The sequence below is a fragment of the Protomyctophum parallelum genome, assembly GCF_964188405.1.
Source record: "Protomyctophum parallelum genome assembly, chromosome: 22".
NCBI classification, from domain to species: domain Eukaryota; kingdom Metazoa; phylum Chordata; class Actinopteri; order Myctophiformes; family Myctophidae; genus Protomyctophum; species Protomyctophum parallelum.
Window position 1 is genome coordinate 29,320,367 of NC_139714.1, and position 12,130 is coordinate 29,332,496.

Consider the following 12,130-nt stretch of genomic DNA (forward strand, 5'->3'; position numbering starts at 1 on the left):
CCCTCCTTTTGTGTAGGCGGGTTGGTGTTTCGCGCGCGGCGCGTGCGCGCACACACACACACACACACACACACACACAGTCACACACACACACACACACACACACACACACACACGATGCTGCTGCTACGCTGTCAGAGCGGCAGGGTAGTAGGGGACACAATGTTCGAGTCACAGAAAATCCTTCACTGGCGCTTCCAGTTCCAGTTCTTGGGAATATGATTTTGTTCTTTTTTCGCCTGGATATGAACAGCAGCGTGTCTGCATTAACTCTCATGAGCTGAACGCACTGGCCGCTCCGCCACCACGACCACGCGCTGACTGACTGACTGCATTCACTGGCCAAAAGACGGAACAAGGAAGGAAGGATCATCCAAGCGACATTTTAATAATAATATCGCTAGATTTATGTCAGTTTACATTTTCAATAAACCTAAAACCTGTTGGCGTGCTGAATAATAATACTCGTTCGGGTGTACTACATGGAGGATATTGATTACCCGGCGGGGTCTGACTCTGGAGGCTGGTAGCAGCTAGGGAAGCTCCGTCACCCTGTTTGTGTGCGTTTGGATCCGGGGTGAGTGAGTGGCTGTTGTCTAATGCTCATTGTTGTGTTCATCATAATAATGTAGAAATAAAACCTAATAATAATTATTATTATAATATATATATATATATATATATATAATTATTATATAATAACTTATTATTATTATTAATGATAACAATACCCTATTATTATAGGCTATGAACTGGAAGAGTAGCCTTTAAATTTGGCTATACTCTTCCAGTTCATAGCAGGCGTATAAGACATCAGCCGTCACTTGTTGTCAGCAAGCGACACATACTGAGATGGAGCAAATAATTAGGTTTAGGCTAAAGTCAACCCCCCACCCCTTTGCTGCAGGCTTCATATACAATGGTGTCATATCCATCATTTTATAATGTATTGGGAGTACCAATACATTATAAGACTATATATGATTACTATTTATTAGGCCTAACTGGGGCGCCTTAAGACAAACCGCGTTTAAGCGCCAGTATAGGACAGCCAGCCATATGACAACCTTGCAATCGAATATATAGGAATAGGTCTATAAATAATAATAATAATAAAACAATAATATACAAAAAAAAGGGCAATGTATAATAAGGGCAAAAAAAGCCTAGTGAAAACTATTGCTGTTGTTCAGTTGATGAGACCATGACAAAATTTGTTTTTCAAAAGGGATTTATTTTCCCCTTTCTTCTGAATTGAAGTCAAATACAATACAAATAGGCTACATATATAGGCTTAAGAAAAAACACATTTTCGGACTTTGGAAAACCTCAGAATTGGACAGAAGAGTACATCTTCCAACTGCTACGATCGATGATGCCAAAATTACGGAGCCCTTTTAGTTTACACCACTAATATGCAATTAGGCAGAGAAAAATAAATAAAGCAAAACCATGTGTATGCATAAATAAATTACAAACATAAATTATTCTATTAGGCTAATTAATACTAGTAAGTCTGATATTGAACCAAAACGAAACTATAGCACATTTACTTGTTGACAGTTGATGTCCAGTAACTGACTTTACCTGGATTAGGCAAATGCACTAGCCCAGTGCGGGCCTCAAAGATTTTCCGACTCCGGAGTCCCCAGTTTTAATCTCTGGTAACCCAATAGCCAATATACACTGTAAAAGTCCTCAGACCTGACTCACCTGAGGCCAATTCTCAAATGTCTCCTAAAGTTTTCTGAAAAACGTGTTTAATTCTATTATCAGTGGTTCTGGTTCTCAAACCTTTTCATGTCAAGGAAGGACCCCCAAAATGATTTGGCCGCCCCATCTCAAAATATTTTGTTACAGGGATGAAGTTAGTTATGCACTGTGAATTTGTATCTGCTTTTTGAATAGTCAAAAAAAAAAAATCCATTCTAGCTCAAATATAAAATGACACGCATGCTTTCCCAGTTTTAAAGTTTTAAGGACCCCTGGGGGTCCACAGACCTCACATTGAGAACCACTGCACTAACCTGTAGGCTACATTCTGTGAACTGGATGAAACATTTACTATAAATGTATGTACAGTAAGCGTAGAAATTCTGTTCATATGCCCCTGCACATCTGTAAATACTCTTACCACCGCGCCTGCTGACAGGGGCGTGGTAGAGTTTTTGTGTTTTGCATTTGGATCTTTATTTCTTAGTGATATTTGTTTGAGCAGAATTACATACACAGAAATGTATATTTGTAAGAAGTTCAGACACACAGTGCAAGGAGGTAATTCTGATCTCTTTCTGTGTTGCCTGAGGAAGGCCATACACGGCAGAAATGTACCGCCTATACCACTGTGTATAGAAGGGGAAAAAAACAGCAATGCTGTTGTGCACTGTGCAGACTTATTATTTTAAACCCTTTCTGTGTCTTGCCAATTTCTGTAGGCGAGCGCTGGAACGTGCCATTTGGAGCACCTGGCATTCGAAACACCCATCCCATGTCTGTGTTGTGGGCCTACAACTAGGCAAAAGGTGGTTCTTCAATGACCTGCCAGTCATCAGAATCTACAGAAGCCATCCAAAATGACAGACGGACAGACAATGATTCCAGGGTGGTAGAATCGGATGAGTGTCGCATAGCATTAGCTATGAAAGACTTGAAGAACACCGGTAGGCTTTTGATATCATGTCACATATTTTTGTCATTGATTGCATAAAGGCGTATAACCATATTTTAATTACATTTGAATACAATATAATAGCCTATACGTACAGTTGATTGATTGATGATTGATTGAATATCTCGGTGTCTGTCCCTGGAACAGGCTGGTACTGGGGCAGCCTCACAGCCAATGAAGCCAAAGAGATTCTGCACGACGCTTCTGAAGGCACCTTCCTGGTCCGCAACAGCTCCCAGCGGGACTATTTGTTCACCATATCCGCCATGACCTCCGCGGGCCCCACCAACCTGCGCATCGAGTACATGGACGGCAAGTTCAAGCTGGACTCGGTGGTGCTGGTGAAACCCAAGCTCAAACAGTTTGACAGTGTGGTTAACCTGGTGGAGCACTACGTTCAGCTGTCCAGGAGCCTCGGCAAGGGCCCGACGGACTCTCAGCCCTCGGCAGCCCCGAACGGGACGGTCCAGCTGCTGCTGACCAAGCCCGTGTACACCGCCACGCCGTCATTACAGCACCTCTGCAGGATCACCATCAACAAGGCTACAAGGCAAGTGAGAGATTTGCCGTTGCCCAACAGACTGAAGGACTACTTGACAGACTATGCCTATAATGTGTAGGAGTCCTGGAACTATACACTTCCCACGCCACGGACTTAAAAATAAAAATAAAAGACTAACGAGAGCATCAGACGTGTACGACAGCGATTTGACACTTACTGTATGTCCTAATCATCACCACTCTTCGGGATACCATAATTAGGCACAGCTCTTAATCACTTTCAACCTGGCATACCTATTTGAGGCATTTAATTATGCGACATGTTGATCGGCTATATGACACATCGCATGACAAAGAATAAAATAGGGCTTGAACAGTGTAGGAACAGCCAGGAGGCAAGTTGTGTGGTGGCATTGCCCCAGTTAATACAGACACACGGCTAAAGGGCTAATGTAGGTGAAATTGCCTCCTCTAGTTCATTGAGAGATTCAGATGCAAGTATGCAACTTAGACTACACCTCACTAAATGAAGGATAGACAATTTTGAAAGCATGGCTCTTACGGTTCTGTTAAGGTGGATTTTCCTGATATTGCTAGGGTTAGGTCAATGTGCAGTAGTCTCTTAGAAGATATGGTATAACAGAGTAATAACAGAACCATTCTCAGTGATCACTCCAAAATGGAGTTATATTTTTGGCCTGTCTTAGTTGTGGAAAGCTGGAGGGACCAACTCACCTCAACACTGAAATGCTTCAGTTTAGGAACACAATGTTCCTTTTCTTGACTGCCAGTTATAGGCTACTGTATTCCACTCTTTAGAGCCTTGGTGGACCTAGAATCCCAAGTCTCAAGACTCTAAGCTTTAGTTGCTAAAACTCGGTGGATTACCAATTCCAAAGACACTTGTGTAGTCTTGTCACTGCTTACCCCTACTGGTTGGTACTGACACCACATGCTTCCTCCAACACACATGGAATAGCTCACCTGGCAGTGAGGAGCCTCACTAAGAGGACACCCGCAGCACGGGTGGTTTTTAACCCACAGCGAATGTTGTCGGGAGCGACGGTGTTGTCGGGACGAATGACTGTCCCCCCCCCCCATTCCTCATTTCTCAACACCCCTGCTCACAGTTGCCCTTGAGCAACCAGAGAGAGCCGTCCCCGGCCAGATGCTCTGCCGCGAACATGGGTAATTGTGCCTTATCTCTGGGATCAGAGTTGAGCGGTTGGGGGGTGGGCTAGCCTGGAAGAGGCCTATGCTTTTCTGGGTATAGAAGGGCGGAACCATCTCCCGGCTGAGACTGCCGGGCGACTTCCTAGTGGAAGTCCCCCCCCCCCCTGCTCTGACGTCACCACATTTGGAGTGACGCCCCTCTGCACTCTTATTGGTTAGCGAAAATACAACGTATGCCAGTTCTCATGTATGTCTCGCCTAGGCATTCTTTCTCCTTTGAAAACAAAACACCTGCGGCTTACGAGGCTAGGGGTGGCCAGGTGGGGGATAGGTGTGGGAGGTTGATGCCTATATATAAACTTTGTTTTCATGCTGAAGTGTTCTTTTTACCGTCAGTCACTCAGGTACATGACTTTGTCCACATTTTGATGCTCTTCGAGGTTACAGACTCTGCCTCTCATGTTTGAGACATGGGTGTCCGACACTGTTCTGACTTGTAAATGGTGTTATTTGTTTATTATTATATTTCTTTTCTCTTTATTTTTTTACTGTAGGCAAATTGTAGAAGGGAAAAGGTGCTTAATGCTCATTCGGCTATGATTTCACAGTGAAGAAAATGCAAGCGCTCATAAAAGAGCCCCAGGTTCCCATGTGCAAAATCCCCCCTCATGCGAAGAGATTTAAACTTTGTTCATATCCAGTTTGTTTTATAAACTCTGGATCAATAATTTATTGTGCCATGACTGAATGAATGTGTAGCAGAGTCATGTGGGCATATATCACAGTATATATCTGTGACAAAAGAGATTTGGCTTTAGTTTTTAGCACACAAAGAAGAATGTTGCATCTGGGAATAATCTGTAAAAAAAAGAAGAAGTATTTATTGATTATGTACTACTGTGTTTCTCACAACATGTTTTGTAAATTAAGCTGCACAACATTTTAATGCATGCTTTATATCCTCATGGCAGAGCCAAGGATGGCCAGAGTTCTCTAGCCTAGACCAGTGGTTCTCAAACCTTTCTGGATCAGGGCCCACTTGAAAATCGAAAAAGCATTCGCGACCCACTCATCAAATGCTCACCATCTATCTGTAACATTTCAGCCTATCAGATGCCGTGTCAAGTGGTCAGATGGGTTGGCCATGTGCATTTTCAGAGCATGTTTGTTTTAATGATCAATCAATTGTGTTCCGGCTTGTATCAATGGAATTAACATTGCTCATTTATCTATATCAGAACGAAGACATTTCTTTCAAGGTTTTAAAGAAAAAAAATACCATGAAATTGTTTCTACACTGATTTCTTTTTTTTATGTCTGTTAAAATGTGTGTTTTGCCAATTATTTGGGGCCCAGTTGCAATTTCCTCATGACCCACCAGTGGTCCCCGGCCCACAGGTTGAGAATCACTGAGACATTGCCAGGCAGTGAGGGCAACTGTGACCTTGCATCATCACTGTTGTGATCAGTACACAAAGTAGAGGCAGGTCTGGTTGAATCCTACTTCTGGCATTTTTCTATGGTGCTTAATCATGTTAATGGTTTTCTGAGGAAAATAAACAAACAGAATCAACTTCTTGGAAAAACCTGATTACTCGACCTTGGACTTCTAAAGTTGTCATCTGGGTTCATAGTATTGTTGCAAAACATTGTATCTTGCACCTTAAATTACTGTTATGTCTCAATAAAATTGCCTTCTTAAAAACTGAAACAAAAAAAGGTTTACAGACCAATGTTTTTTGTAAGAATATGACACACCTGTGTGAAGTGCGGGGTGCTCTTATCTCATTCTGGCCAATCACAACTTGCGTCCTCACTTTTGTCTTCAATGTTTGTGTTTACACACTTTGTCTTCAATGTTTGTGTTTACTGTTTACACAAGCACTCAAAGCACAGCATAGGAGGGGCTAGTGCCCTTCAAAAATGTCAATGCAAAATCCTTCACATGCTGTATAATATTTGCTGATATGTCTTCTATAACAAAACTAACCATAGGGGTCATACCCATAATCCCTGAAGCCACTGCCACATTTCAGCTAGGTGTTAATCATAATAGGGGTTGTAACAAATTGTTAGACTACGGTCTTACTTTGCTACAATTCCTATCTGGTAAGAGCACTTTGGTTGAACTTTTCTGTCTCCCCTCCAAGAGTTAAAATCTTAAACTGTTCTCTCTCCCTTTTTATTTTAAATTATTATTATTTATTTTGAGGGTTTTCTTTACATAGACACAAGGACAAACACAGCAGACTTACATACAAGACAGTTACTTACATAAAAACAACAATGAAGAAACAAAGAAAAAATAGAAATAAAAGAGAAAAGAAAAAAATTAATAATAATTTCCAAGTGGTACATGGGTTGTGTAATGCATAAGTTTGTGGAAGATGGATCAAATTCCTCCTTCACCTCTGAAAAGGACTTAATGTTTATACTACTGAGTAGACAGCCTAAGTTGTTAAAACCTTTGTTAGTCCACCTTTGCAAACCAATCTCACTTAGACTCGCTGGTAAATCCGGGTTATGAGACACAGGTGAAAGGACAGATATACTCTTTTGAATTTTACAGTATTTCTTACACTTTGGCCACATTGATAAAATGCCGTTAACGACGAAGGATTTGTTGCACCCTGACAAATTCGCATTTATAAAAAGGGAGAGATTTAAGTGGAATTGGGTGACTGAGATAGGATTCTATTGTTTTCCACAGGGAATCATCCGATTCCTGGAACCATTCAGTCATTCATTTAATTTGAGCAGACCAATAGTATAATTCAAGATTTGGGAGAGCTAAACCGGCTTCGTTATAAGATTTACACAATGTGGCCAGAGAGATTCGTACTTTTTTATGGTTCCAGAGAAATCTAGAGATATTAGTGTTTAAATTAGTAAAGAATAAGGGTGGAATTGGGCAGGGCAATGACTGAAATAGATAATTTAATCTTGGCAACAGGTTAATTTAACTACATTAATTCGACCTATAAGTGTTAGAGGTAGGTTGGTCCATAAGTCCATGTCATCTTTCAGCTTTTGTACTAGAGGTGTATAATTACAGGTATATAGATTGTCCAGTATGGGAGAGATGAAAACACCGAGATAAGTAAATCCTTCTTTTGTCTGTTTAAAGGGGGATAAGGTGTAAGTAAGTGGACAGAGAGTAGATTTGGTCAGGTTAATTTTATAACCGGAAAGAGAGCCATACAAGTTGATTACTGACATTAAATTAGGAATTGATTGGTCTAAATTAGATATAAATACCAAAGTATCATCAGCATTTAACCGAATTGTTTGGGCGAAGGATTCGGCTACAAGCGCGTACAGAACTCCAGATAAAGGACAACCTAACCTGGTCCCTCTTGCTAATTTAATTTCTTTAAGAGGCCATTTGTAAAAACTTGTGCGGTTGGTGTGGTATATAATGTTTTTATACAGTTAATGAACTTAGGGCCAAGATCAAAGTGTGCAAGGGTGGAGAGGAGGAAGCTCCAATCTACAACATCGAAGGCCTTTTCTCCGTCTAGCGATATAATTGCGGATTCGTCTCAATTTTTACCAGCATAATCAATTATATTTACCAGTCGGCGTATGTTGTCTGCGCCATGCCGGCCTTTGACATAGCCTGTCTGGTCATTTTTTATCAATAATGGGAGAACAGAATCCAACCGTTTAGCCAGCAGCTTGGCGACAATTTTATAGTCGGTATTAAGAAGTGAAATTGGCCTGTAGGATGAACAGTCGTGCATATCTTAAGGGTAATAGCTGCCTCTTTCATGGAGCCAGGAATAATATTACAGTCAACAAAATCTTTTGTTGGCATGAAAAGTGGTTACAGTTCGGGACCAGAAATGTAAATAAAATTCAACTGGGAATCCAGGGAATAAAGACCTGGAGGCATGATCAATGCCATGTGGCTATTCTGAGTGGCCAAAGAGCACGCATTGATCACGCCTCCAGGTCTTTAGTTTACTCAAGTTAGGGATTAAGACCTGGTACTTAAAGGACAACTTTAGTTTTTTTCAACCAAGGTGCATGTTTTAGGTTGTTATTAGAGGAAGTAAAAGATGAGTGTTAATTTTTCTTCATTTGCTGCTTTCTTTCGTTTTAGGGATTTTAGCGGTTTTTGACAGGGGGGCGGGGGCATTCGAGCATGGGGCTAAATATGTATTTCTTTACAAAATATTATGGCAATTTATTTTTTTATTATTTACTATAGTGCTACTAGACCCCAGGAAATGACATCTGGCCACAGAAATTCACAGGATCTACTGAATGTGAAGGTAGCCTATTGGGGGGAAGCAACACTTATAGGCTCAATGTCAGTTTGACACATTCAGTAGATTTCGTGATCTTTGGTGGCCAGATGTAATTTCTTGGGGTTTAGTAGGAGTAGAGTAAATAATAAAACAATAAATCGCTATAAAATCTTGTACAAAAATACATATTTAGGCCCATGCTCGAATGCCCCCGCCCCCCTGTCAAAAACAGCTAAAATCCCTAAAACGAAAGAAAGCAGGAAATGAAGAAACGTTTACACACATCTAAAACATGAACCTTGGTTGAAAAAAACTAAAGTTGTCCTTTAAGACACGCAAAATACAGCCCATCTGTCAGATAGTGAATGACATTGTGTGACACAGGCAAATGGTGCGCAGAGGGCCATCAACATTCATAAGGCTATCAACATTGAGGTTTCACTACATTCTGTAGCAAGCTTAATATATTTCAGTTCAGCTTATATTATCTATTCAACATAGACAAACAATATAGAAGAAAAAGCAGTTAAAAAAAAAAACTCAGTCAATACATCAAGACAACTAAAGGAAAAAGCTAATATAGATGGAGTATTAGAACATAAAAGTAGTATTTGCGAGAGTGGCCGAGGTTCCACTAAACTAAAGCAAGCCACTAATGTTTCAACAAGCAGTATTATACCTTCTCAGGGCAGAGTAAGTATCTTACTAGGGCAAGTGTGTCACTGATGGAAGCACTTTTAAGACCATTAGTGCAATTCATTGTAAGCCTCTTTGCTGTTACTTTGTTGTGCTTCTTTGCTGTTCTGATACACTACAACACATAAACAAACAGCGGTATTAAAAAGAATAGCGGAACTGAATCTTTTGTGGCGTTTTAAGTATAATGGCGTGGTGAAATACAGTGCTTTGTAATGACCAAAACTGTTACCTTTCAGAACATTGATTCAATGTTAAGTATACTCCCATAGCAGGCTACAAACTCTTGTGAATAATGAATTGGTTCAGTATAAAAACCCACACAAACAAATAGCTAAAATAGCAGAGTTTCAAGCTCACCCATTGTTTGGAAACACTGTCCTGAAGGTTCTAGAAGGTTCATATGGCACAAACATGTCAGAGATGCATGTGCCCAGAGCCTAAAGCGAGACAAGAAGCAAGCCTTCCAAATGTATTCGGAGTTACTGGTAGCCAGTGTAAGGATTTTAGACTTGTGCTGTAGGCAAATAGCATTTTCTGTAAAAGCCATGTAAACAGACCCCACTGGAAATAAAGACATCATCAGCTCATGTTGGACATGATTCCTCAGACACTTCCTCTTTAAAAATAAATCGGATGGGTCTGTTGAAATTTAAATCAGAGTCTATAACAACAAGATGTATGGCTTAGTTATGAGAGACAGGAAATAAAATTATGTATTTATTTTATTATATGCAAGTTAAGTCAAACTTATAGTTTGTATAACACATTTTCATACAGCTCAGTGCATTTTATAAAATTACAAAAATACATGCAAATTTCCGTAGAAATGACAGGGTCAATAAAATAATGTACAAGGCATTGTGCAAAACAGTATAAACATAAGAATAGCAGAACATAAGGGATCAATGAAGTAATGGAAACAGCAAGGAGGAAGGGCGCTTGTGTTTCAGTTCACTGTGAAAAGCAGTTAGCAAGGGGTATATGGAACACAATGGCGCCCATCCACCTCCACCCCAGAGTACGCCTAATAATATATGAGAGTGTATTCACAGCAGCAAGGGGTATGGAACACAATGGCTCCCATCCACCCCCACCCCAGAGTACACTGTAAGCCTAATAATATATGAGAGTGTATTCACAGCATATTCTTGCTGCCCGGAGGATCAAATTAATTTGAGGCTGTTAAGAGATTGTATTTCAATTGCTTGTTTACATGCTGTCACATGAGGCCAGGGCAGCGACATTGGCTTTCCATGCAGAGCAGGCGTCATCAAGCGTGTCTAGAAGGGATTGAGCGTTTTAGATTTCTGTGAAACGGCCAGGGAAACATGATACATATGAATTGTAATTATTCTGTCAGATTATAAATTCCACAATCAAGCAAAATCAATAAAATATTTAAAATAGGAAAGTCTCAGTGGATATTAATAAGAAATGCTTCAGTGACTATATACTCTGGGGACCTTAACCCAGAATTACCCCGTTGGCACAGACTGTTGGTCTGCGGTGGTGCCGGCAGTGGTTATTATGGGCAACTGCCACCGGGTGTGAATGTTTGTAACTGAACTACCAAATGAACGGGTAAACACTGAGCATTTTACTATGTATAACTGTCTCAGTTGATTTCAGTTCTGTGCTGAACATGTTTACCATACAGCATATCAAATAGACGTGACAGCGAAACAGGCGACGAGTAAAAGTTCAGCTATTGTAGGAACTCATATCAGCAGTGTGTAAATGGTAAATGGTGCATTTATATAGCACCTTTATCCAAGGCGCTTTACATAGATTGTGCATTACATTCACACACACATTCATACACTGAGGGCGGCGGAAACCATGCAAGGCACCAACCGGCACATCAGGAGCAATTAGGGGTTCAGTCAGGGACGGATTAACCCCCTGCACGAGGGCCCCTGGGCCGGTACGTTTTGCAGCGCCCTCATAGCACGCGTGCATGCATCATTTCCGTGTTTTTAACATCTTTTTGACCTAAATTTAACTAAATCAATGGCCAATGAAGGGCCCCAGGAGCCCTTTTCAGGGCGTCAAATCTATTACCGCGCAGTCCAGTTTCTCTGAAGGGCCCCTGAGAACCAAGGGCCCCTGGGCCACGGCCCCACTGGCCCAATGGCTAATTTGTCCCTGGGTTCAGTGTCTTGCTCAAGGACACTTTGACACCAACTCTGGGGTAGCCCGGGTTTCGAGATGGTAACCTTGTGGTTACCATCCAGCCACTGCCGCCCCATGTATTTTACGTGTGTATGTTGGGTCCTGTTTCTCCTGTAGGTACAAATGGAGATTTATAAAACACAAGAATAGACCATATGTGGCTATATACAACTTTTGAATAAACAGTCAAAACCAATTATAGCCACTTACAATAATTAAATAACAAAAAGAGACCTGAATTGCTTTAGAGTTGGTTCACAGTTTATCTGCATGCTATTAAAGCCTTTTATAATCACATATACGGTATCATAATAATTACTGCCTCTCACCGACTTTTCCTTTTGGCCATGATCATAGTTTTATTATAATTCTCATGAAATACATTATAATAATGATATAATTGTAATGCATTAATAATCACCGTTATAATGCATTACAGTGTGACTAGAACTAGAAGTCACTATAAGGGGTCATTGGGTTCTTAAAGTAAAGTAAAAACAACAGTATTCAGGAAATAACACAAAACATTTCTGCCTGCACGTTCAAGAATGTAATTACTTTAAGCACCCAATTTATAATGTATTACAACTATGGCAATTATAATACACTATATAGCCTAATGATATTTGTCCACTATAGCAATTATGAAATATGACACTTTAGT

At 40.5% G+C, this 12,130-nt stretch overlaps 1 protein-coding gene and 1 long non-coding RNA gene across 2 annotated transcripts; one reads left to right on the top strand and one right to left on the bottom strand.

The window, feature by feature from the left end:
- Positions 1–118: 118 nt before the first annotated feature.
- socs2 (suppressor of cytokine signaling 2) lies at positions 119–5,218 on the top strand. Its single transcript, XM_083757453.1, has 3 exons — positions 119–577; positions 2,436–2,660; positions 2,816–5,218. The coding sequence occupies exons 2-3, from the start codon at positions 2,534–2,536 to the stop codon at positions 3,286–3,288; spliced, it is 600 nt and encodes a 199-aa protein (XP_083613579.1). The 5' UTR covers positions 119–577; positions 2,436–2,533; the 3' UTR covers positions 3,289–5,218.
- Positions 2,442–9,733, bottom strand: LOC310853213. The gene is made up of 3 exons (XR_014568754.1): positions 9,652–9,733; positions 2,764–2,958; positions 2,442–2,555 (listed from the first exon to the last, which is right to left on the bottom strand). It is a non-coding gene; the product is annotated as an uncharacterized lncRNA (long non-coding RNA).
- Between the last annotated feature and the right edge of the window lie 2,397 nt (positions 9,734–12,130).

Coding starts and splice junctions, on each gene's coding strand:
- socs2 (XM_083757453.1), top strand. CDS start 2,534: ATGACCTGCCAGTCATCAGAATCTACAGAAGCCATCCAAAATGACAGA. Junction 2,661..2,815: donor GAAAGACTTGAAGAACACCG/GTAGGCTTTTGA, acceptor TCCCTGGAACAG/GCTGGTACTGGGGCAGCCTC.